At 35.7% G+C, this 27,516-nt stretch overlaps 1 protein-coding gene across 1 annotated transcript in view; it reads left to right on the top strand.

The window, feature by feature from the left end:
- Positions 1-2,504: 2,504 nt before the first annotated feature.
- The window catches only part of LOC129229783 (uncharacterized), a 308,830-nt gene continuing 283,818 nt past the window's right edge, over positions 2,505-27,516 (top strand). The window contains exon 1 of the mRNA XM_054864158.1: positions 2,505-2,766. Within this exon, the coding sequence (XP_054720133.1) occupies positions 2,622-2,766 (145 nt within the window). The 5' untranslated portion in view covers positions 2,505-2,621. The remainder of the gene's footprint in view (positions 2,767-27,516) is intronic.

The raw sequence follows: 27,516 nt of genomic DNA, 5'->3' as shown, positions 1-27,516 counted from the left end.
ATATCAAAAACTAATATTAAACTAAAAATTCAAAAAAAAAACAATAACAAAAAAAACATGTCTCAGAGGGAGGTTGGCGTCTGAAATGATACCTTATAATTTAAAAAGGGAATAAAATCTAATTTAAAAGGAATTTAAGTCTTTTATTCAAGTATTTAAGAATTTTTAGAATAGAAAAGATCCGTTTAAGATCCGTCAAAAAAGTAACGGATACGGATACGGATATCTGGAACATCACTACTCAGAAGTTTCTTTCAGCGGTGAAATGGAAATTCTGATTGACTGTAGTTCGTCTACGAAAGTTGCTGTGGAAACTTGCTCACTTTTGCTTTAACGACAAGTGACTTGATTTACATGGGAGTTCAACACCTCCACTTCTTTGTGAACTACTTCTTTGTCTTCTTCTATAATGTGAACATTGAGATGTGGGGCTAACGTTGTTTGACCTACTGTGATAGAACGGAAAGACGGTGGTAGACGATCCACAGGAATCATCGTCCATAATTTGGTGCTTTGACCACTATGACAGAAGGTACTTCAAGACGTGGGAGGCCAAAGACTTAACCTTTTCAGACGGAATTTGAAATATTTAACCAAAAATGTTTTTATTTGGTAGACAGTGTACTATGGGAAAGAGCATCTTATAGACAAAACTTCAAGTTTATTGGTGAAAAATTAAAAAAAAATTATGACACGTCCAATAATCCGGACAAATATTATTGAAATACATATTTCAGATAAAAAAAACGATGAAACATCAAACAAACTTCATTGTAAAATATTCTTTAAACAATAATAAAACATAATATAAGCATTTGAAATGATTAATAAAAGATTATTTTTTTTAAAAAAATAAGAAACCCCCCCCCCTCACTTTTGTGATGAGAATCCGTGGTTGGGAAAATGAGCCAGTCCCATTCTCTCCCAATCCCTGTTTCTATATTTTGTCAATCCCAAAATGAAAAATTCTTGCACAGATAATAATAAGCAGACTGTAAAGAGTTAACTACGAAAAAATCGAGAAATTTATTCAATTAATGAATGATTAGCAGCTGTTTAAAGTGCATGTCCGGTATACTGGACGCAACGTCTGAAAGGGTTAACGTGCTTTGACTGACGAGATGTTTGACGCGTCAAGGGTGTCCACCCCCAAACTTGCACCCCAAAAGCAACGACGTACTCCCCTTAAGCACCCTCCAAGAATGAAAGTCCTCCAAAAAAAAGAAGAAGAAGAAAATATCCTCCAAAACTCCTCTCAAAAATTTCAGTGACGTAGCCTGCGCCAAGACGCTGCGGAGAGGAGTGGGGGGGGGGGGGAGTTCGACTATGATTTTCGAAAATACTGCGCACAAACTTTTTTGATACCCCCCCTTCTCTTAAAACTAAAGTTTTAAAGAGACACTTTTCCTACATTTATTATTCACAACATACTTTAGTGCAAAGTAAAACTACTCCAATCTTCTATAATGTAATTTGTCGATTTGGTGTCATCAAAATTTTAGTGCCTTGGGCCTGTGCACCCTGTGCCCATAATTAATATGACTCTGGCCTGAAAGAGCTAAAAGATTTTTAAATTGAGTTGTAGTTTGAAAACCTTGTCTGAAACATATAATTTCTACTAATGTTTTAGAATGAAAATCTCACAAAATATTATACAAATACAAATACAAAAGTGACGACCAGCAACAGGCTCTGGGCCCAGCTAGACTGGTCCTAGTCCATTTACAATCCCCAGTGAAGATCAATGGCCCTCTTAAAACTATCTACTCCCTTGCTCATTACCACCTCTTCCGGTAAGCTGTTCCAAGGTTCCACTACCCTGCTATAATAATAATTTTTCCTAACATCCATGTTAGCTTGAGATTTAAATAGCTTAAAACGACCCCTTGTCCTGTTTTCAGTGCTAAACTTCAGCCCCGTAACATCTTCCATTTTTATAAATTTAAACAACTGAATCATGTCCCCTCGGTCTCTTCTTTGCTCAAGACTGTAGAGACTTATAGAAAACAAAGATATTTTCGAATCGGTAACACAAAGAAACACCCACGCCTTTGTCGTTCTATCATTAATATTCATACCCCACTGCAAATACCGATTTATGGCAGCCGCGCCCTCTTCCACTGACCACATACGAAACAAAAGAAAAAAAGAGAAGGAGAAAAAAAATCAACTGACCCAAAAAGCCATCGAACGCTTTGTCATACCTCCCTCGCCAAACGACGATTTTCCCTGCGAGTTGCGAATTTCACCGCTTCTACTCACTGCCGGCAACCCTGCAGCAGTGCCTGTCGCCCAGAAAATCAACCGGCAGTTAAATTCAAAGCAGCGGCCGTACGGAGCGGAGAGAACAGCCGCTGACCCTGAAATAAGATCGTCCGTTCCCTGTATAGAACGTGGGACTGAAACAGGAACGCCAGAAACTCCGCTAAAATGGAACGTCTCGTCGAATTTGGTGGCGGTTAAATGTGTTTGTGGTGACTGACAACGTAAAATTACATCACTTAGAATTGTGTTTACGATTTTGTTCTCGGAGGTGTGCCCATTAAGATGTGAATCATCGCTCCGCGGAGTGAGTCATATCGTTAAATCAATCACTGGATTTAAATTCAGCCGGCAGCAACATGTGGTGCTCTAATCGAAGCGGAGGCTGTCATCGTTTGTTGTGCCGGTTTATGTTTTTGTTGTTTGTGTGCGAATTGGAGCTTGCATCTGCTGCCGATGCGGTGTCTGCGGATGAAGAAATACAACCTTTAAAAGAAAACTCAGGTGAGGTTAAACCTTTGAATTTAAATTTCTTTTTTTTCCAAACCAGTTGGATTTTAACCTTTTTCGGGTTTTAACTTGTTAGTTTCTGCAGCTTTATTTTCAATTTGCGTTTGTTTCTTTTTGATTAAAATTTTGAAAAGAAATAAACACATTTTACTGTAAATTGAGAAATTTGATTTTTCCTCCCAAATAGTTAAAAGTTGTATCGTTTATTTAAGTTGAATCGTACGTATTGACAACTTAATTTATGTTGCGTGAGCTGGAGGCACTAATAAAAACGATGGTTAAAAGGGAAAGTTAAATGGGATAATGATATTTTCTTCATTATTTTGGCGAAATATGGGAACTTTTTCGTTTTGTTTATAAAGGATGAAAGTGTCTCTTAAATGTACTGCCTGCACTAAAAATTGCTAGAGCACAAAAGTTAATTGTCAGCAATTTAACTTTCATCATATTCATGAAATCATTTTATGCAACTGGCAATTAATTGCCTTTGCTTAAACAACATTAACTTTTTTTTTTCAAATTACTAAATAATAACATATGAACCATGAACCTGAGTAAAAAATGTGTAACGAGTATTACGGTTTGTCTAATCACCAAACCTAATAACGAAAAGTAAATATAATTTTACAATGCTGTTATATAGGAAAAAGAATGGTCAATTTTTATTTTTACTTATGGAGGAGGGGGGGGGGAAGAAACGCTAATTTGTTGGGCAAACACAAACATTTTAGCGTTCACACTTCAATTTCAAATTTTGTTGCAACTTTTCAATTGCAACAATGTTTGAAATTGAAGTATTTGTTAATATTAATTATACTTTGTTTCTAAAAATTTAAATCGAGAAAAACTTTGGACTTTTTTTCGCCCCTTTTTTCAGCGGAAACGAAATAAGCGAGTTTGTACAATAAAGCTAACGTACTACAAATGACAAAAATGCAAAAAAAAAGTTAAAATTTTTTGCAGTTACAGTTCTTTACCTGCTCACGGCAACGGCAGTGCAAGTCTTCGTAATTAAAGTTTCGAGTAATTGAAGGTTTTATAAAAACACGGTAAGAAAATCCAAGACTGCTTAAATTTAATTTCAGGAGAAGAATTTGCATTTAAACATAGATATTATTACGCTTCAAATTCAAATTTTAACAAAATTGCCTGTAACTTGTTTTAAAGTTACATTAAATGTATACATCTCTCAGTTTTACTTTGACAGTAGTTCAGGATAGTGGACAATATTTGTGCTTTTCTAGGGGCCAATATATTTGAGAATATGTTTGCCGTAAATGATAACACTTAACAGACTAAATATACTTAATGGTAACTGGAGCGTAACCCAAATCCATGCTTGACGTAAATAACGGTAAATTGATTTACTTTCAAGCACTATCATTCTAGCCATTTCATATACTCTCTGTTTCAGTTAAACGCTTATAGAATGTAAAACATTCGTTTTGACACTAGACGCTCTTAATTTTTTTGCTGTATCAAGCAGAAACTAATAAATTTCGGGGTCAGGGGCATTGCAGGCCCGACTCCTGGGGCAGGCGACCTAGGCGGCCGCCTATGGCGGTAGATTTTAGGTGCGGAAAATTTCGAAGTTGAAGCATTTTTACTTTAAGTATGAATGTCTGTTTCAGCGCTATAAAATTCACAGCTTCAATGTTGAATCAAACGTAAATAAATTTAGAGTGTGCACCAGTGCTTGGATATGCAAGACATTGTTCGTAATTTAACTAGAAATTTAATTCAATCTTAGGGGCGACAAATTGCGTGATTTAAAAGTATTAAAAGTATTAATATCTATGTTAGTGCCATAAGATGCCCTACATTAATGCTTCAAACAGTGGCGTCACTACGGGGGGGCGGTCACAGCCCCTGGTTTCACCCGTCTAGGGAGAAGTTGAATTGCAAGATTTTGAAAAATATGAAGCTAAAATGCATTTTTACGATTACAAATTTGAATTTTTTTGGGGGGGGGGGTATACCCCCGGGGCTCCCATTTTTATCTGTTTTCTGTCTTAATGCTTCAAACAGTGGCGTCACTACGGGGGGCGGTCACAGCCCCTGGTTTCACCCGTCTAGGGAGAAGTTGAATTGCAAGATTTTGAAAAATATGAAGCTAAAATGCATTTTTTACGATTACAAATTTGAATTTTTTTGGGGGGGGGGGGGGGTATACCCCCGGGGCTCCCATTTTTATCTGTTTTTTGTACATTAGTCAACTGAAAAAATTTTATAGTTCAAATGTAGTTGTTTCTGAATAGCATGAATTTCATGTTTTCATGATGACATATTTTTTTTTCTTTTGCGTCTGTAGGGGAATGGGAGGGGGGGGGGGGGGATGACACCACCAATTGCCGCCCCCGGGTAATTTTAAGTGTGTACCAGTGCTTGAATATGCAAAACCCTGTTTGGAATTTAACTAGAAACTCACTTTTATCTTAAGCACTTTTCTATTATATTATATTATTATTTTATATTATAACTATTATTATCATTCAATAGAAGAGAGGGGGGGCACTTGTCAATATCGCCTGGGGCGTCAAAACTACATAGAGCCGGTCCTGGGCCGCCGTGAACTTAAATTTTTTATGCGGCAGAAATTCTTAATTTCCCAAATGGAGCTCCAAATTTTGCCGAATGATGGCAGTTTTGCCGAATGGAAATCTACATTTTGCAGAATAACGATAGTTTTTACCGAATGAAACTCCAAACTTTGCCGAATGGAAATCTACATTTTGCAGAATAACGATAGTTTTACCGAATGAAACTTCAAATTTTGTCGAATTGAATTCCAAATTTCGCCGTCTGATGATAATTTTGCAAAATGGAACTCGAAATTTTGCCGAATGATGATGATTTTGCCGAATAGTCCAGCAAATATAGCTAAATAAGGAAATTTAGGTCACAATTACCTCCCGTGGCCTCCCATCGGGGCACCCCTGCCTTGGGCACATAACTAATTGATGACCTACGAGAATCGTCAAGTTTCAGCTAATCTGCATGATTTAAATCACATTTTTTAGACACCAGCAGCTTGTAAACATCTTAAACCTTATTTTAGAAGTGCTTCCTCTAGAAATTCAATTTAATTTAGCTAAACTACGAAAAAATTAATAAAATTTAATTGATAGAGTTGTTGAGCACGATGAAAATTGCACGAGGAAAAATACACTAAGTAAGCACCAATAGCATTGCAAAATATCATTTCCGCTACATTTATTATTTCTTTCAAAAATCACTGTTTGTCATTTTTTTTTTGTTTTTTTGAGGTAAACGTTTTATAAAATGACTAGTGGTACCCTCACGGCTTTGCCCGTAATAGAAAAATTAAAAGGTCTTTTGGTTCGCCTGTATATTTACAAATAATGTGTGGTGAAATTGCTCGCCAATTGGTTTGTACCCACGTTACTGTTCCACGTTATGATAATTTCGTATTTCGCCAATTGGCTTGTGCCCATGTTACGGTTCCACGTTATGATAATTTCTTAATTTACTCGTCCATCTTATGATATTTTTGTTCTTAAAATTGGAATAAAAAAAGAACCACTTCGAATTTTCGAAAAAATCGCTTTGAGGTGCACACCCCCATGCTACAAACTAACTTTGTGCCAAATTTCATGAAAATGGGCCGCACTGTCTGGGCGCTATGCGCGTCACATAGATCCTTACAGACAGAGATCCGGACGGAGAGACTTTCAGCTTTATTATTAATAAAGAAAATAAATTGAAAAAAATAATAATAAAAAGAAAACTCATCTGTATTTTGCCTCCCCCTCCCCACCACGCAAGTTGACTACGTGCCCCGAATGTCCTTCCGTAAATCAGTCTATGGTGTCAAGTATTTTCTCGTTCACATATATTTAAATGAAAAGTAAGAGAAAAAAAAATCTTTGTTTCTTGTAATGACCATGTCACGTTAAATCTATTCAAATATTTTGTTTCTCAGAAATTGCAGTGAAGCGCATTTCACTCATTGTATGTTTGCTCCCTCTTTTCTTTTGACAGCTGTAATTTATATGATTCGTGATGCACTTTGTTATCTAGGTATAATCTGAGCTTTAATTTTTCTTTTCAAGAGCGCATGTAATTGTGGAGTAGATGACGCAAACCTGATAACTTCATTGCCACTCCGAGAAGTTGGCACCGCATTTATTTCCCAAGATATTTATATTTTGCATTTGTAAAAAATCCGAGGAATGATGAAATTAAGTTTATGATTTTTGAGCAATCACGATTGCTTATTGCTTTTATTTGACTGTCCTTGACGTTACGGTTCCTTTTTCAGCTTGGACCAGGCCTGCAGCACCACCGTCCACCGGCGGCGGCGGGGCTGGTCCTGAGCACTGTCCCCCGAAATCCACTTTTGCTGGGCGGTGGCGTCCATGTCCCACACACACGAACGCCTACACACACACACACACGAACGCCTACACACACACACACGAACGCCTACACACACACACACGAACGCCTACACACACACACACGAACGCCTACACAGACACACATACGAACACGCACACGCACGTACACAACACTCACTCACACACATGCATACATACACTTACGCACCCACACACATGCGCCTACACAAACACACACGCTCGTGATTGCGAAAAATATAATTTGAGTTCAAGATGCCAAAAATTCAAATTTTTTTAAAAAATTTTTTTTTTCTGCCGTCGTTTTGTTGAAGGTTCGTCCATAAATGATGGAATGCTTGGAAGGGAGGAGTGTTCGTGAAATTGTGAGAGTTTGTGAGAAGTGCTGCGGAGTCGGAGTCGAACTGATTTTGGTAGAAAAGTGTCGGAGTCATGAATCGAAGACTTTAAATTCCAAGTTTCGGAATCCGTCATTTTTCCTCCCAGTTCACAATCCACCATGACTGCGGAGTCAGAGTCAGACTTGATTATGGGGTAAAGGAGTCGGAGCTGGAATCTATAAAGCTCTAGATTAGCGGTCTGCAAAGCTCTAGAATCGTCGTCAGTCACCAACTGGCAACTATTTAATTGAAAATGGCAGCCCAAGAGCCAGGGCGGTCATTCCAAGCTCGTCAGCTTGCGAGATCGAGATTTTCCCTCACGTGACCGGTTGTGACGTAGAAATGTCGCAAGCTAGTATTATAATCTACTCGAACCTAGCCGCAAGCTAAATTTCGAAGTAGATTAGAACACTACTTTGCGACAATTCTACATCACAACCGATCACGTGAGCGAGAATCTCGATCTCGCAAGTTGACGAGCTTGGAATGACCGCCCAGCTCCCAGTCGCCAAAAGTGGTGATCATGTGTTTCTTTTTCTTTAATATCAAAAAAAAGTAAGGTCAAAGAAAATTTTGAAATTAAGTATGTGAAGGGCCTGCGTTCAGAAGACCCCATAGCACCTACAGCCTTGAAACTTTGTACAAAGTTACTTCAAGTTCCGGTGATTTGCACCTGGGGTTTTGTTTTTTTTAAAAAAATTCGAATTAGTTTTATTTTGCAATTAATTTTTAAAGCTTAAATTTCACGTAAATTGCCTATTATTGCCTATTAAAGGTGTGAAATTTTACTTGCACACAATAATATTACATGTCATAGGAAAGGGTAGAATTTTCCGCATTCTACGCAATTTGTTTCAATGCTTTAACTTAAATACGGCGGGAGTTATTTGCGTTTATTAGCTCGAACTTTTTTTATTCTTAGCTAAAATTTAGGCGCTATTTTCTTCATTAAATCTATCAGTAAAAAGTGAAGGAATTGTCCCACAGTTTTCTTTTTGACACCACTGGAGAGAGCTGCTTTTTTCACTCCAGATCTAATTCGACTTATGGTCGAAAAACTTAGCTTTTATCTCCAAAGAAAAAAAGTTAGAAGCAGTTTTAATCAAGTTTGAAAAAACTCATTTGCATTCAAATTATTGATGTTTTATTTGACGTTACCATAGTTACGTCTTTTAAAATTTGTTTGGTTCTTCTTTCTTATTCGCAAATGTTAAGGGTTTCGATTTTAACGGAAAATCTTAGACACAACTCAATTTAAGCCCCGAGCTAAAGAGCAAAATATATTTCTAGAGACCACGAATATGGAAACGACTTTTTTAAACGTACAAAACTGCAGTTTTTCAATGCTCAGGAGCCCTTTAGCCCTTACGGCTCTGCAAGTTGGTACAAGTTATTTTGAAACCCGGGGAAGGGGTGCTTTTTGTTCCAAAAAGGAGCTCATAATGCGTTTTTAATCTGTTTCTTTTTAATTGACGATTTAAATCTTTGCAAACCGAATAAAATTGCGAAGCAATCTTCGAGGGGATGGTGAGTGTCAGCGAGCAGGGAGCAGAGCCCCCTAGTTTTGTAAAAAATATTGCGCTATTGGGGGGGGGGGGGACAACACACTTCCAATCCTATTTGAGCCCGTCTCTTGAGTCTAGTAAGCGTAACCTTGATTCTGTGCTATTTTATTTTCGTCGTTCATATCAGACCGAATATTTTCAATTAAAGTAACAAAATAAATGATTCCTTGCCTTTTTTAATGTACTCGTATTTTAAAACGTATTTAACTCCCATTTGGGTTGTTCTTGCGTTTAAGATCATTTGCAAATTACAAATTTTCTGAAAAATAATCTGTCAGGCGACAGAAATTTCGACAAATTAATAAACCAAAGCCTGTATGAGTTCTCTTATTTAACATTTGTATCAAATTTAAAAAGTTGTAAAATATTTCCTTTTGTTGTATGCTCGTTGAACTGCCATCATCTTTTTTTTTTGTTATTTTTAATCTATCCAGTAAAACTATGTTGGTTTTTTATAGAGTATCATAACTTTTCAACTTGTTAATATACACTAATAGCGAATAGGTCATTTACTTTTTGCTCTGCGCGCATACTTAAAACAAACGAGCTGACGTGTGCACCACATGACTTCCTTTTACTCCAATTTAATGTCATTTTCTCATTATTGGCAGTTTTAATGTGATTCAATAGATTACTCTCTAAATATCAACAACAGTGGCCAAATTGAAACCAGATTTTAAAAAAAAAGAAAAAAAAAATCGCGAAATTTGTCGCTAAGTTGGCGACCAAAAGACTGGCGATGTATCTCCAAGTGTCCGCCAAATTATAACACCACTTGAGTTTACATCGAAATTAACAATAATTTCCCTCCAAAAAGAGGCGAAAAACCCCCTTTGGAGCTTCCGAATGCAACCAAAAAGGGAGGTGCACAACTAGATCCCGCTAGGAGTCTACGTACCAAATTTCAACTTTCTAAGACATTCCGTTCTTGAGTAATGCGACATACATACGCACGTACATACAGACGTCATGAGAAAATTCGTCGTGATCAACTCGGGGATCGTCAAAATGGATATTTCGGGTGTCTGTACGTTCCTAGGCATATATCCACGTGTGGTCGGGTTGAAAAAAATACTCAACATTCATTCGGAGGTGAGTAAAATGGCAATTAAGGTCGATTTTTGAGTGAAAATTTTTTCGCGAATACAATACCTCCTTTTTACTTCCTTTTACAAAAAAGGAAGTATTGTATTCGCGAAAAAATTTTCACTCAAAAATCGGCCTTAATTTCCATTTTTGTCACCCCCAAATGAATGTTGAGTTTTTTTTTTTCGATTCGACCACATGCGGAAAAGTGCCTAAGAATGTATAGACACGCGAAATATCCATTTTGACCATCACCGAGGTAATTACAACGACTTTTCTCGTGACGTCTGTATGTATGTGCGTATGTGTGTATGTGCGTATGTGCGTATGTATCTCGCATAACTCAAAAATGGTATGTCCTAGAAAGTTGAAATTTGGTACATAGACTCGTAGTGGGGTCTAGTTGTGCACCTCCCCTTTTGGTTGCTTTCGGATGTTCCTAAGGGGGTCTTTTGCACCTTTTTGGGGGGAAATCATTGTTAATATCAATGCAAACAAGTGGTGTTACAATTTGGCGGACACTTGGCGATATATCGCCAGTCTTTTGGTCGCCAAGTTTTGTCGCCAACTTGGCGGAAAATTTGGCGATTTTTTTTATCTGGTTTTAATTTGGCCATCGTTTTTAATATTTAGAGATTAAACTATTGAATCACATTAAAATTGCCAATAATGGGAAAATGATATTAAAATGGAGTAAAAGGAAGTCATGTGAGGCACACATCAGCTCGTTTGTAAAAGGAAGTGAAAAAGGGGGTCCACAAGTGCAAACGTGGCTACCATTTTTTGCGACTTTGGTAGCCAGTGTTACCATTCAGAATTCTTAGTCTAGAGCTTTCGGATCTGTCATTTTCCTTTCGACTCTGCAGTCTTGTGTGTAGCGAGAGAGAGAGCGGGATAACAATAAGCGCGACATGTTACATTTTGGTTGAAATAAAAGTTTTTTTTTTTTTTTTTTTTGCGATATGTGTGTAAAATGTAGTGTTACTTGAAATAAGGGGAAGGGCAAGTGCGTCATTTCAAAAATTTTATATTAGGGGGGGGGAAGCAAGGAGTATATACTCAATGGAATTTTCGCCTGGCGCGGAAGAATTAAAAAGAGGAGAAAATGTTCCAATTGAAGAGATTAGTCGATGGAATGTTCACCCTCTTGAAAACGTCAGTTTCCCACTCATAAAAATCCCTTTACATTCTAACTGTTACAATGAAAATTTAAAATATTTTAATGTTTTCAAAACGTAACGAAAGTAGAAGTAAAAAGAAAAGAAATTCAATTTTTCAACTCTTAGAAAAGTGATCTGCTTGTTAAAAACTTTAAATTTCTTAAACTTTTTTCAGAGTTTGAAAAGAAACTGCTGAAAGTATTTAAGTTTCTAATGGTGCCCTGATTTTTGAGTATTGATCAAAAGTTACAATTGGGTCTAATACGTCAGAAAAAATCAACCAAACTATCTGAAACGCTATTAAACACATTTTTTAAACCAACTTTTCAAACTTGGTTTCTTGAAGGCTACCTGTGTGCCCATGACTTCATGACCATGTATTAAGCGTCATAAATTGATCTGAGCACGCACTCACAATTTAACAATTCAACAATTATTTTTTGCCTGGATATAAAAATGCAAAAAAAATTTAAAATATTTTGTTTGAAGGAATTGTAATTTTTTCTCATAAGAAAATGAGCAGCTTCCTATTCCCCAAAAAATTAATTAATTAATAAAAAATAATTACTTAATAAAAATAACAATAATAAAAACAACAAGATTCTTCAAATTCGAGGTTCTGATTTCGATTTTCGTCCCATTACAAATTTGAATCAACGATTACATAATTCAGCATGTAAAACTGATATATTTTCTGCAGTCATACGAAAAGAGCAAAATTGTTGAAGAAATGTAAAAAACTTGTATATTGTAAAGGAAGAATGGTATTTTAAGTCAATTTCAAAGCAAACGATTTTATGTAAAACTTTCTTCCACGAATAGTACAGATTATATTTTTAAAAAACTAAAATTGGCAAAAAAAAAAAAGTTTTTACAAAATCAGGACACAATTAATCGGTTCGAGCCAAGGAAAAACTTCGAACTCCCACAAAGTTTAAAGTCAAACAAATCTTTTCTCATTTCTGGAGGGGAAAAAAATCGTGAATTACTAAGTAGGAAATCTATTTTCTGCTACCGGCGTATAAAGTTTCTTGGAGAGAGAGAAAAAAAGGTTCTGCATTTGATAGCAGTACAGATATATTTCCGAAGTTCACGGAAATGCTTTTTCTTTAAATTGGACTGCTACTAGTTTCGAACTTTTCCCCGCGACTCGACTTTTCGAATGTTCTAATCTTATCGTTTATTCTTTTCGAGATAATAAATCATGTCTTCGCAACAATGAAAAATCCGAACAAAATGGTGATTGTGATGAATGACTGTAAAATATTTTATTGCCTTGAAACCCTCTTAACTTTTACAAGTTTCTATTTACGGAGGAGGCTTGAATTCGCAAATTAGTGTTTGTTTCAAACATGCGTTCATACACGTTGCGTAGCTTTAGCTGTTATTTTTCTTTCGAGTTGAAAAACGGACATTTCAAATGAAACGTTTCTAGGTTTTCAGTATTGCTCTATGGAAATGAAATATCGTTTCTTATTTTTTTTGATTCCATGGCATAAATTAAAGCCTAAAATTTTCCTGTAATTTAAATTCTACAAGGCATCGGAAGAAAAGAATTTGAAGTCAGAAAATTTTCTTTGGGCAAAATTGAATTTCCCAGAAATACTTTTAGCATAGGAAACAGTTTAAAACTGATTTAATTTTATTATGAAATCTTTGTCGTGAGTTTACGGCTGCTAGTGTTTTTCAAAATCGCTTACTACTAATTAAAGAGAATTTGATTTTACGAAGCAATTGGCGATGAACTTTCAAAATAAATGTTCTGACAAAAGTAGAGATTGGAAATGTCGTTTTTTTAAATGATTCGTTCAAATTATGTTTTTCGCAATCACGAGTATGCGTATGTAGGCGTGTGTGTGGGGGGGGGGGGAAGTTGTGTGTAGGGGTATGCATTTGCATGTAGGCATGTGTGTTTGTGTCTGCGTGCAGGTATGAGTGTGTGGGTAGTTGTGTGTATGAGTGTTGGGGTGAGTGTGTGGGGGGGGGGTATGTGTGTCTGTATGTAGGCATATGTGTTTGTGTCTGTGTGCAGGCACGAGTGTGTGTAGGTGTGTGTGTGTTTGTGTAGTTGTCTGTATGTATGCGTGTGTATGTGTTTGTGTATGTGTGGTGGTGTGTTTGTTTGTGTGTGTACGTGCGTGTATGTATGCGTGTAAGTGTAGGATATTGACACAACCCGGAGACTTTGCTCGCTATAGGAGCCGGTCGACGGTGATGATGCGGAGGGTGCTGGTGTGAAAATAAAATGATAGCACGCCAAAACAGTCAAATGAGAACAATAAGAAATCGTGATTGCTCAAAAAACAAATGCAAGCGACTTCTTTGCGAGAATTATTTACTTACACTAAAAGTGTTTCTTTGCATCAGTAATATTTTTTTAAAGGAAAAACAAGTAAAATTACCACACAGTAATAAATTAGGCCTACAAAAACTAAATCAAAAACTAGTTTGTTTAGGCAAAGATGTATAAAGCAGTTATAGTTTATGTTGTAAGATATTTCTCGGTGACAGAGTGGCGGCGTTGTAAATCTTGACGTCTCTATTCCATTCCAAAGGTTTAATTTTTGATTCCAACTATGTACAAAATTTGGATATTTAAATTTCATTTAATTAAAAAATTGATTACGCTGACGTGACGTCAGAAAATTTCTTTAAAAAAACACTGAATACCTTCCCATAAAACATTTTCAGTCTTAAAGAAAAATAAAATGAGCTGATGTGTGCATCACATGACTTCCTTTTACTCCAATTTAATGTCATTTATCCACCATTGGCAATTTTAATGTGATTCAATAGTTTACTCTCTAAATATCACCAACAATGGCCAAATTGAAACAGATTTATATATATAAAAAAAACCCCGCCAAATTTGTCGGCAAGTTGGTGAAAAAACTTGGCGACCAAAAGACTGGCGATATATCGCTAATCTTATGTCCGCCAGTCCAGTGTCCGTCAAATTATAACATCACTTGAGTTTACACCGAAATTAACAATGATTTCCCCCCAAAAGGGGCAAAAGACCCATTTAGAAACACCCGAATGCAACCAAAAGAGGAGGTGCACAACTAGACCCCACTAGGAGTCTACGTACCAAATTTCAACTTTCTAGGATTTACTGTTCTTGAGTTATGCGACATACATACGCACATACATACATACGTACATACAGTCGTCACGAGAAAATTCGTTGTAATTAACTCGGGAATCATCATTATGAATATTTCGCGTGTCTATACATTCTTAGGCACTTATCCACGTGTGGTCGAGACGAAAAAAAAAACTCAATATTTATTCGGGGGTGAGCAAAATGTAACTCAAGGTCGATTTTTCAGTGAAAATGTTTTCGCGAATACTTCCTTTTTTGTACAAGGAAGTAAAATGAACTTACGTGAAATAGTGCATTATTTCTAAATAGAAATATCTTATTTCCGAGCATTTGTCACAAATGAAAAGAAAACAACAAATTATTTTGAATGTGTATAAAATGAAAATTATACCAAAAGACATTCAAAAAAAAAAAAAAAATTAAAAACTTAAATAAGTGAGGAGGAACTACAAAGTAAATATCATCGTTCAAAAGAACGACCATAATTTTTCAGGAGATCGTACTGCACCGTTCAGTTTAAGGAGTCTGTCTTTTGGATACCGTTCGTTTGTGACTGGTACATCTATAACTATTGATTGATTTTAGAATGTTATTTTATTTAAGAGAGTTAGCGGGGCTGAAAAGGTACAAGTCAATCGAAATTCGATAAACCTCAAAAATATTGCTCGCTCTAACCATGATTTTTTCATCTCTAGCGAGAAATGCTCGCACAGACTTCCCATTGCACCATCTCACTTTCTGGTTTCCTCGTTCTATCCGATTTCTCGTTAAATCAGGGATCGTTATAAGTTGGCTTGCCAGATGTCCCGGTTTGACCGGGACAGTCCCGGATTTCAGACAAAATCCCGGTGTCCCGGCCAAGGGCGGATCCAGAATTTTTTGTAAGACTGGTCAAGTTTCAATCTCAAACGTGATGTACCTCCTACGTGTAAAAGTGTCAGTAATGCAGGGGAGATCATCATCTAAAGGGAATGGCGTACCCTCCCCCCCCCATATGCTACGGATCCCTCCTCTCAAAAGAGATCAAAACCTTTTCATATCCCCCCCCCTCTCTTAATTTTTTCATTTTTTCAAAGGCGTAACCATGGATTATATTCTTCCAAATTTTCATAAAAACTCATATTTCTTTAGACAGACAGGTTGGTCACGTTACCTTAAACTTTGAATACATGAGATTACTGGTAAAAAAAAATAGCTGGATACATTTACATGCACATTTTATAGCACATCCAACATGTGTTTTGAAATGGAAGAGTGCTCTGAGATCATTAGAGGCGATTGTTCTTTTGAAAATAAACAAAAATCTTAAAATAGCAACAGCCCAGCAGTAAACGAACCCAGTCATATCCTTCGGCGCACTAAGAATTACTTACAGGACGAAGTAAAAAAAGGTAGATATTAATTCCGTGTTCTCTTTTTTTCGAATCTAAAAATTTGAAGTTTGATAATAATAAAAAAAATTCTTGTCACAGGGGGGTCAGCTGACCCTTTGACCCTCCCCTGGATCCGCCCTTGGTCCTGGCCGGTTTTACTTGGTGTCCCGGAAAAAAAATTATCTGATTATACACGACCAAAAATATTTAAAAATAATAACTAAGAAGGATTATTTAGAATAATTACTTTCTTTTTTTTCATTGCACTGTATGAAAAGTGAAAACGCAGGTCTCGGCGTCAGCCGTTTAGGATAGAGAAAAAATAAGTCTGCTCTAGTTGAATGAGTATTTTCTTTTATGAACAGCGCATGGTCTGATAATGGGGTTTCATTAAGAAATGTACGGTTAAAGGCATAATGACATGTAAATATTCTATCGGATTGGATTGTACCGATTTTTACAAGAAGATTAAATCAAAAAACAATTTAAAAAAAAGGCCTAGCCAATGATACTTATTGACATTTTCCCCCAATTATTTTAATTGTTTCTTATTGTTTAAGTAATTTGTAAATATTGTCTTACAAAAAATTTAATGTTTGAATGAAAAAGCTTGTGTTATTTATGATTACCCCTAATTTAAGTTCACAATTACGACTATTTTTTAATAGCATTGAGAAAACTCTACATTCTAAAATACAGCCAACGATGAATACTCTCGACACTGTGACGGAAGGGGGAGGGGGCGGAGCATTCCGTTGTCCCGGTTTAGCATTTTAGAAATCTGGCCAGCCTAGTTATAAGCGAGTTCGACTATTCTACATTTATAAGAAGAAAATTGAAATGCAAAATGCACATATGATTGAAAATTAACACCAATATTTCATTTATTTCAAAATAATACTTCCACTAAAAATAACTATGGGTACAAAAAAGAAATAGAGATAGTCCTTTACGCTTCAAACTTTTTCTGCTTGGTTCAATAGAACCACAAGCAAAATCATAAAAAAAAAACCCTCCATAAACTACAGAATTCCTATTTCTGCTGAAACCGTACTTGATTTTCCTGGAGCTAGGGTGTAATGAGAATTTGACAGCGTTGTTTTTTCCTGCCGGTTCGTTGGGCTGTCGATTTCCGCCATTTCCATCGGAAACCGATCCATCAAGTTGACATTAAGTTTGCAAACGTAAACATATCTCGGGTCGCAATGACAGAAATAAGCCATATGCCGGGGCAGAAAAAAGGAATAAAATAATATCGCCAAGTCCATCAAGCCTTTTTTTACACCGCCATTTTGTTCGAAAGAAGTCTCATTACGGGAAGCTAGTTCTCACGTGTCTGATGAGAAAAAGAGGAAAAATGGAAGTTTTTGAACACATATTCGATATTCTGCGTTCCATTTTTATGTTTTGAATCGTAGTTTGTGATTATGTATGTTGAACCTTTTTTTAGAGTTTGCTTATCTTTCCGTAACCGAACGTAAAAGCAATTGAAGGAAGCGAATATATAAAATTTTGGTGGCATCTAAAGTTCTGATGCTTTTTTTGGAAGTAATTGAGCATGCATCTGGTTTCTGAAGTAAGCAGCAAAAAGTAGAAATTTAGTTCAGGTCGAAGTAACGAATGGCATTTCGATGGCGAAATTTTAGCAATTATAATTTAGTGTTCTAAATTTTTTTGGGCATACATTCCTTTTTTTATTGAAGAACCGTTGTGTGAGACGAGTTAGTTGTAAAGGGTGTCCCAAAATTAACGCAAGATTTGAATTTGCCACAATTTTTGCTGTGAATTGTTGGCAGCCACGGAAAAAGAACAATTTGACAGCTGGGAGTTTAGGGTTAGTAAAAATGGAGTGTTATGCTATTACACAGCCAGCGAAACAAATCAATCACTGCATAAGGAATTTCCTGTTCGTGTACTCTCTCGTTTCGGTGATATGAATTGTACCCTAGATCGTGTGATTTTACATCATTAGACTTCTCCCTATGGGGTTATTTGAAGTCAAACGTCTATGTCAGCAATCCCACAACCACCCGCGCATTACCTAATTGCGATATCGAGCGCCAATAACAGTAAACTGCTTGATCCGCCCAAACTTTCATTATTTTTCAAATAATTGTTCGATAATGAAAACGCATTATAGAATCGAAAACGCTCCATTTGTAATAACCCTAGACCCTCAGCTGCCAAATTGTTCTTTTTACAAGATTGCCCACAATTTATTGCAAAAATGGCGGCAAATTCAAATCTTGCGTTAATTTTGGGACACCCTTTATTTACCTCCTAGAACAAATATCACTTTACTGCGAGGGCTTATCAAAGAGTTTTTCAACGAGGAGGGCGTTTGAATTTTTTACTTACCTCTTACTGTACGTACCTAATTTATAGATGCTTTGGGGGGGGGGGCTGATAAATTATTTTTATTTAAAACAGATAAAATATACAGATTTTGCAAAGGGTGGGTGGGGTGGGGGGATTAAGTCAGGAAGTGTATTTTCTTCTCTATTATCAAATATACTTTAAAGTTGCGTAATAATTTCTGGGGGAATATTTTAAAACCCCTCTCCCCCTAACATCATCAAGCATCGTCGAAAATGTCTCTTTTTTTTTTAAACTGCAGTTTCAAAAAATTAACGGAAGAAAGTCCCTGAACCACATTTCTTTACACTACTTGACATGGTCTACACTCGTGTCTTTACGACTTAAGTTTTGCAGAAGGTCAGGTACATTTGTTTTTATTTGTATTATAATACAGCGTGTCTGAGAAAAATCTTGGACATTCTAAATAGGGATGCATCGAATAGTCATGTGGGATTCGATGTAATAATGCCTATTCGACTGATAAACCGAGTACATATTCGGTTTGGCTGAATGCTTTAATATTCGACGCCCGAATGGTAAAGAAATATAAAAATTCGACAATTGGTAAACAACCACATATTTTTAATACAATGAATAAGAGTTTATAGTACCATAGTACAACATTAATTTAGCTTATTGATTACAAATAATATAAAGAGTGTCTTTTTAGAGGTATAGAACTTTAAGTTGGCAACACTGTTTGATATCTGTGCTATTTTGATAGCTGTTACTTGTTTTATGTTCAGTTCGGTTTGCCATTTCATCATGAATAGACAACAAGGCGGTGCAACATGCCACACAGCGCGTGTCACAATTGATTTATTGAAAGAAACGTTTGGTGAACGAATTATTTCGCGTAATGTACATGTGAATTGACCTGCAAGATCATGCGATTTAACACCGCTTTACTACTTTTTGTGTGGAGTCTCTGGTCTGCACCGATAAGCCACAGACGATTGACGCCTTGGAAGAGAACATTCGCCACCTTATTACTGACATACAGCCTCTAATGTTGCAAAAAGTGAGAAAATTGAACTTTCTCCGAGCCACAGCCGAGGTGGCCATATGCCAGAAATCATATTTAAATAAAAATGGCAAAGAATCATCTTTCGAATAAAACAACACTCATGGCAATTAACAACATTTAAGTTTGTTTTATTTGAACCTAAAGTTCTCTACCTCTTAAAAAAAAAAAAAAAAAAAAAAAAAACCACCCTTTAGCAATCAAAGTAATGTTAATGTAAAAAACCCCACTCTGATCACGGTAAATTTAAATTTGGTTTCTTCTCATTTTTTTTCCTGCAATATTTTCACTTATTACATTAACCTTATTACTAACAACTCATTTAAAAATGGGACATTAATCAAGAGAAACAAAATCTGATGTGGACACCACACTGCTTCCCCTTTAAAGAGTATTAAATATTCGATGTTTTTTATAACTCAAAAGAATGGGTGCGTGTCCTCGTGTACGCGCGTTAGAAGGCAATACAGGGTTAGCATGAAAGAATATCCCTATTTTAAAAATTTATATTTCATAAACTATTACACTTACCACAGAAAATGATGCATAAAAATCATGATAAACTGTCCATTGTCCAAGCATTTTTGAACGTACCTAGCTACTTAAACGGGCTCGTTCCGCACTAGCGCAGCCAGAAATTCTTTCTAGAGTAGTGTTTTTGGTCACTATAGTCCTTACGTGTGTATTAACTACTGTATTAGGACAGGCAATGATACTAAAACCAAGACCTCTGGGGCGTGTTTATTTTGTACGCCCCTCCCCCTACTTCGCTGTGCCACTGACGATCCGTAACGCTGGATTGACCTTGCAGGTGATATTAATTTAAATCGTTTTAAATCTTGGTGACCATTTTTCATTTTGTTCATTGCCGTCATGTTTGGTCAAAGTTGCATAACAACTCCTTGCTTGGCAATATCATACTTTATTTCGCTTTTTAATGGACTTTCAAACAAATTAAGCCTTTAACCTCTTCAGACCTGGTGTCCGGTATACCGGACATACACTTTAAACAGCTGCTAATCATTTAATAATTGATTTAATTAGTTGATTTTTTTGTAGTTGACTCTTTACATTCTACTTATTATAATCTGTGAAATAATTTTTCGTTTTGGGATTGACAACACTGACATATAAGGATTGAGAGATAGAGAGTGGCTCATTTTTCCAACCATGGATTTTCATCTGAAAAGAGAGGTTTTTTCCTGATTTTTTAAAAAATATATAATCTTTAATTAATCGTTTCAAACGCTTATATTATGTTTTATAATTGTTTGTAGAACGTTTTATAATGAAGTTTGTTTGGTATTTTATCGTTTTTGTATATGAAATATTGATTTCAAAAATATAAGTCCGGAATATTGGACGTGCCATAACTCTTTTTTCTGATACAAACTCAAAATTTTGTCTATAAGATACCCTTTACCATAATGCACTGTGTATCAAATATCAACATTTTTGGTCCAATATTTCATAATTCGGACTGAAGGGGTTAAACAGGTCTAAAAGTTTCGTTGAAAGGAGAAAAAGGTCATCTAAATAAATTAAAGAAGCGCATCAAAATAAGTCGAAAAGTAACGAAAGTTTTTAAATAACGTAAAAAGTTTGATTCAATAATCCGCCAATTAAATTCAAATTAAAACCCAACCGGATATATGCAAATTAAAAACCAATGTTTAAAATTCTGAAGAGGATAAAGTGCAAATATGTGATTAAAAAATTCACACCCGTGAAAATAGATATGTAACAGAGATAAATGATAAGGATACCCCGAGAGAAATTTTTAATTGTTTAAAAAGTGCCACGATTTGAACAATTATGGGATTCCCGCCTTATACTAGTTCTAGAAAATGAAATGTCCCGTATTAGAGCGAGAAATAAATGGTCCCGTTAGTTATGATAGACGTAGAGCTCACACATCAAGTTTAAAAACATTTTTAAGTGTCTCGTTTTGCTTGAACTTTAACTTGCTTTAGATACTAAAAATAGTTTTTAATTTCTCATATCTTGTAAACAAGGGTTTGTCGAGTGAAGTGTAGTGTATGGTTGCTAACTAAACATTGGCTCATCGGTGCAAACTATTGTTGTTAGTAACCATTGTTGCTACTAACCACCACTCGCTGCTAACAGCCACCTGTTATTGACCATAACATTTGGAATTTCTCTGAATTGGCAGGTTTTGCTTTCGATTCTAGAAAGGTATTGCCAATGATAAAAAGAAAAGCCGGAGGAATAAAATTTTTATATTTTACTTCCTTTTACAAAAAAGGAAGTATTGTATTCGCGAAAAAAATTTCACTCAAAAATCGACCTTAATTTCCATTTTGCTCAGCCCCGAATGAATGTTGAGTTTATTTTTCAACCCGACCACACGTAGATATAAGCCAAGGAACGTACAAACACCCGAAATATCCATTTTGACGATCTCCGAGTTAATTACAACGAGTTTTCTCATGACGTCTGTACGTACGTATGTATGTGCGTATGTGTGTATGTATGTCGCATAACTCAAGAACGGAATGTCCTAGAAAGTTGAAATTTCCTAGTGGGGTCTAGTTGTGCACCTCCTTTTTAGTTGCATTCGGATGCTCCAAAATGGGTCTTTTGCCCCTTTTTTGGGGGGAAATCATTGTTAATTTCGATGTAAACTCAAGTGATGTTATAATCTGGTGGCCACTTGGCGATATATCGCCAGTCTTTTGGTCGCCAAGTTTTGTCGCCAACTTGGCGATTAAAAAAATTTTTTTTTAAATCTGGTTTCAATTTGGCCACTGTTGGTGATATTTAGAGAGTAAACTATTGAATCACATTAAAACTGTCAATAATGGGAAAATGACATTAAATTGGGGTAAAAGGAAGTCATGAGATGCACACATCAGCTCGTTTATTTGTAATAACATGCTTTTGTTTCAAGCAGTAAAGAGCAAGATTAAGAAAATTCTTTGTCCGTCATTGTCCGGAAGTCAGTAGAACCTCGTTTATCCGGACCTCCGGTTTATCCGGATAAAATTTGTGGAGTTAAAACATATATAGTATTTAACTTAGATAACAGTTTTGTCGGTTTTTGTTTTGAGCAAGCGTACAACTCCTGCATAGAGCGCACTATAAGGTATAGTACTGTAACCTGAAAAACAACATGGCGTTTTTTGGACTGTCAGTCTGACACAACTGAAGCTAAACCGTTAAATGATAAAGCATTTGCTAGAAACGGTACTATGTTGTTTTATTACAAAGCATTATTTTTTGCTGTAATAAAAGACAAATGTGTCCATTTTAGAATATGTTTTGCTTATTACCCGGATGATCAAGATTTTCATTTATCTGGATTGCTTTTGGTCTCAGTTAGTGCCGACAAACGAGGTTGTACTCTAGCTATTTTATTGGTAGTTACAGTTTTTGAGATAGTCGCTACTTCTTTTTGTAAAATAAAAATGTTAACCGATGTATTTTTAATGCATTTTTTCTGTCGAAATGAGCAAAAATAATCAAACTCTATTAAAAAAGGAAGAAAAAGGTTTAGTTAAAGAATAATTTACTGTTGGAAAGCTGAAAGCTAATGTTTTTGAATAAGGTAAAATATGTTTTTAGTTGTGTGGAATCTATTTCATTTTCTTGAAAATTTTAAATCTTCTGGGTCGAGTGGTTTCTAAGTTTTAAGCATATTTTATTTTTACTTAGTCTCGCTGTGACACCTGTTTACTGCTAATTTTGCCGCAAATACGTTTCTGCAACTGTTTTTCTGCAAATATCTGTCGCAGCGCAACAACAATGCCGCCTTATTAGATATTCCTCAGCAAGTATCGTATTGTATTCTCTTTATAATTTAATATCTCTTATTCAGACTTAATGTTGCCATATTTTACTTTTTATACTTGCAAAAATCTATTCACTTCACTTCGGCCGAAATTTATGTCGACCCACAAGAAAGTTCTGCTTTTCCTTTCCACATCTGTGTTATGCTGCACGTAAAATACGCATTGGGAATTGAGATAAAAGAAATTTTTTGGAGTATCAAGCTATCGATCGTAGATTTGTGTAGAGTTTCTTACGAAGCAATTTATGTGGCACATATGATGGCGATAAGTAACGGAGTAGAGTTTATGTACACATCATATATCGTTTCAGCTCCAAAAGCTATCGATTGTATCGATTGGTGTAGTTACACTCGTCTACGCTCCAACGGAAATATAAGTGCGTGGTATTACATTTGAAACTCTTTTCAGGGGAAGTAATAATGAGTTCACCCCTGAGTAGGAATAATGAATAAAAGATCAGCGAATACAAAGCACAAATTGCAAGATTATTATAGACATGTGTTACGGGTAAGATGGCCATTTATTTTTTTCCCTCAAAACGGATCATCTAACAATTTTACGCGACTGTACGTGTGTAAAGAAATTGTTTGCTTCTTACAGAAAATAACAGAAATAAACACTTAATAAAAAAAGTTCCGTCCAAAACTAAACAAACCTACTTTCCTTTATACCAACATCGACTATCTGGCATCTAATGAATATTCTCTTTATTAGCTAAGACTACAAATTATATCAAACATACCTTTTTAAATTTTTAAGATTTCTAGAAGCAAAATATGCTGTATTATATCTGAAAAAAATAGAAGTGTGAAAAATAAATAAACGAACAAATAAAGTAGCAGCACGTTTTAAACAGTGCAACTAATATATTTTTTCCTATAAAAAATCTTAAATTGTTTTAAAAAAGAAAAAAATGGATGAAAAAATAAAAAGCTCATCAAAATGAATATATGTATAGTTTTGATATGTATAGTTCCGATCTCGGATGATATTAGGAGCAGAGAGGGTTCAGGGACTTTTATTAACAATTCGAGCTCGGACACTGTTCCTCGGAAATGTTTTGAAACTGAAGTCCTAAAAATGAAGTTTTAGTCGATATTTACGAGGGTAAATCAAATATAAACCGGAATTTGACTCTAATGCTGTTGTTAATAATAAATCTGAGGTGGTTCTTTGCCAATATGTTAGTGGGGGTGTCTGAAGAAGGGTTTTTGTGTTTGTACACACTTTGGAGATCTGAGCTGCTTCAGTGCGTCATGAATGAGCAAGAAGAGCACACCTCTGTTGTGAAACGCATCATTATTAAATTTCTCACAAACGAGGACCCCAAATCCTCTAAAATTTTGAGACAGCTTCACACACAGTTTGTAGAAGAAACAATTCGCACACTCGAGGGATGAGTAGAATAAAAAATGCATGGTAGAAAGAGAAGCTGTAAAAAACGAACCTCATGAAAGGAGACCGCGGAAAAGAACCATTGTGGACAGTATTGTTGCCATTCGTGACATAATTGGCGAAACAGAACTACTGCAGGCTATTAGTGTCGCCTTTTGGAGGAAGCTGAAGCTGCAAATCGCAGCAGACGAGGGCACCTAGCGATAAGTAACGTCATTTTTCTCTATGCAAATGCAGAGCCACATACTGCCGCTTTAAAGCAAGGAAAAGTTTAGAAAATTCATCAGAAACCCTCGGTGCCGTCCAGATTTATCGCCTTGTGACTACCATTTGTTTGGAACATTCAAAAAAGACATAGGAGAACAAAAATTGGTTGATGATGCAATTGTATAAAAGAGTTCGAGCGCGATTCGCTCTTTACGTGTCCCCATTCTTTCTGACATCAAAAGCTTGACAATTTTCCAGCAAAACTGTGTATCAGAGGAAGGACACTATGTAGAAAAAGTATAGCTGGTGTAAACATTTTTTGGTTGGTACAAAAAAATTTTCAAAATAAATTCCGGTTTATATTTGATTTACCCTCGTAATATTGGGGATGCTTCTCAATTTCTCGAAAATGACGCGTTTTAAAAAAACAAAACGCAGATGTGGTTTCTTTGTCGAAGTTGAGGAAATAGGTATGGGGTTCGAGACTTTTAAAATCCTTGAAATTTAGGTCCTGAAAACTCAATTATAGGCCATCTTTGATAACGTTAGAAAAAACGTTTAGATTCGGAGCAGGGTTTCGGAGTCGGCGTCGGACTGATTATGGGGTTTAGTTCAAACATCTTCTGCGTGCAGCATTTTTATCATATGGGACAATGGGGTTGTTTCCTTCAGTCAAAAGTAGTACTTTTAGTCACTGAAATTGATAGAATAAGCAAAGAAAAATAACATTTACTCAGAAAATTCTTTCATTTTCCCCAACAGTTATTTTTTAATTAATTTTTTAAAAATGTCCGATTTTGCAAACAAGGCGTGGTCTTTATGACGTCACAAGCGATGCTCTTTGGCACATTTTGTGCTGTGTTTCCATGTTTTGATAATCAAGAAGCGAATTAAGATTGCGCTCTACGCTTGCTATCAACCAAATCGTTGCCAATACATGTGAGTAAAGATGCGAATTAAAGATTTTGATTTGTGAATGGCAACACAGAATGGCATTTCATCATTTGTGATATCATCGGCAAGAAATGTAAATAAGGAAAACACGCCGATTTAAGCAATTTTTTTTTAAATATTAAACTTAAACAAATTATTTAAAAAATGGTTAGGTCCTATGTTTTTAAACATGTTTTTTCAAAAAAAAAAAAAAAAAAAACTTTTAAAATCTTGGATACGACCCCATTCTTATACTTACACATCTCAGGAAACGGTGACTTTTACTTAAATGTTGTTCTTCAGATTTAAAGCTGTAAACAAGTGCTTGTAGTTTAGCTCTAACCCTGTAGAGTTCTGAAAGGATGTTTAATTCGAAGATGGCGTGTATAGAATCAATCATGGCTTCGTTTCCTCAGAAGTTTCTTTCCTAACAAAACAAGTACGGCGCAACAAACAGCGTTGGCATTTTCCAGCTTATTTTCACATTAATTTGTTTGGGAGAGATTTTTTTCTTTATGAAATGTTTCCATTATCGTCATATTTTTCTCGCAAGGCGGGAAGAACTGTTTACGGTCAATAATGACGTGTAAATATTTGAATTGGATCAGTTTGTTTCTGACAAGAGGAAATGGAAGTGAATATTAGCCTTTTTTTTTTCATCTGCGGTTGATATCTCTTCAAAAGTTGTTTGACCTTCTATGGCAGAGGTAAAAGTTTCCTGTTTGTAGAACTGACATGTGAACAATAGTGTTATTGTTTATTACAAAGCATTTAAACAGCAACGAGATTTTAAGAAAATAGTTGTGGTTCTCGAACTATCGAACATTCCATCGTAATCACATGGCGTCACTGACGTCACTCCGGTTACGATGGGATGTTTAATAGTTCGATACTCAACATTTTTTTTTTAAATTGAAAATTCGATAGTCTGATACAGAACAAAATTAATTGCAAAGATATGATTGTGGAATAAAAATAATTAGAACAGGCTTCGCTATTGAAAAATAAATTTTGTCTGCGGGACATACACTGAAACTGTTTCTGCCACAATACATAATCATACAGAAGAGCACAGTTGTCGCTTTTTGATCATTTTTGTGACAAGAAATTTCATTGGGAAAAGATATTTTATTAAAGACACTGGCAGAAATGGGATATCCAACGCAGTTCTGTAATTTATATTCTAAGAGAGTTGTTACTTTTTTTATATGAACGAAATATTTTATTTGTTCTGACTGCTGGATTTAGACGCAATTGTTTTGCTTATTTGTTGTATCATAAATAGATCCGATTCACTGCTGATATATTTGTTTTACTTACCATTTTCGTAATAGTCTTCAAACTTAATATATTTTTTAAAAAGGTAAAGGGACTGGAATCGTATGATCTGTCCCGATCCGAAGAATTTTTTGCGCGTGGCTTTCGCCGTCCCACAGCGGTCGTAGGCAGAGAAGTTGCTCAACATTTTGCAACCGCTTGCCGTGGGCTGCCGAACCTGCGAAAGGGTTAAGGATTTTTTTATATTTGCAAGACAGTTAAAATTTAGGAGCGATATCACAGACTCTTGGAATATACTAAAAACAACGCAATTAACGACGAAAACAGCTTTTTCAATTGACCTCTGCCTTTTAACTCACGAGGGACCCACCACATTATTTATTCCAACATGTACCTAGTATCAAGCAGAATCCACATCTTTTAAAAAAATCCCATGAATCACTTACACATTTAGAAGGAAAGCGATCATATTGCCGACACCATATATTCTTGACCTTACCTTTCGGCCTTTACTCAGGGACAAGCAAATCAGATTTAATAAAAAAGAAATTTACGCTTTCTTATAGTAGGGTAGAGCTGGGTTAGTTGAGCAATTTTTCCCTTGAGTGGATATACCTCCTCAACGGTAACTCTCAATCGATTGGTTTGCAACCTGATGGATTAGTAATGTATCACTTTTTAAAAGTGT

The sequence above is a fragment of the Uloborus diversus genome, chromosome 9, assembly GCF_026930045.1.
Source record: "Uloborus diversus isolate 005 chromosome 9, Udiv.v.3.1, whole genome shotgun sequence".
NCBI lineage: Eukaryota > Metazoa > Arthropoda > Arachnida > Araneae > Uloboridae > Uloborus > Uloborus diversus.
This window is presented reverse-complemented; position numbering and strand designations above follow the sequence as displayed.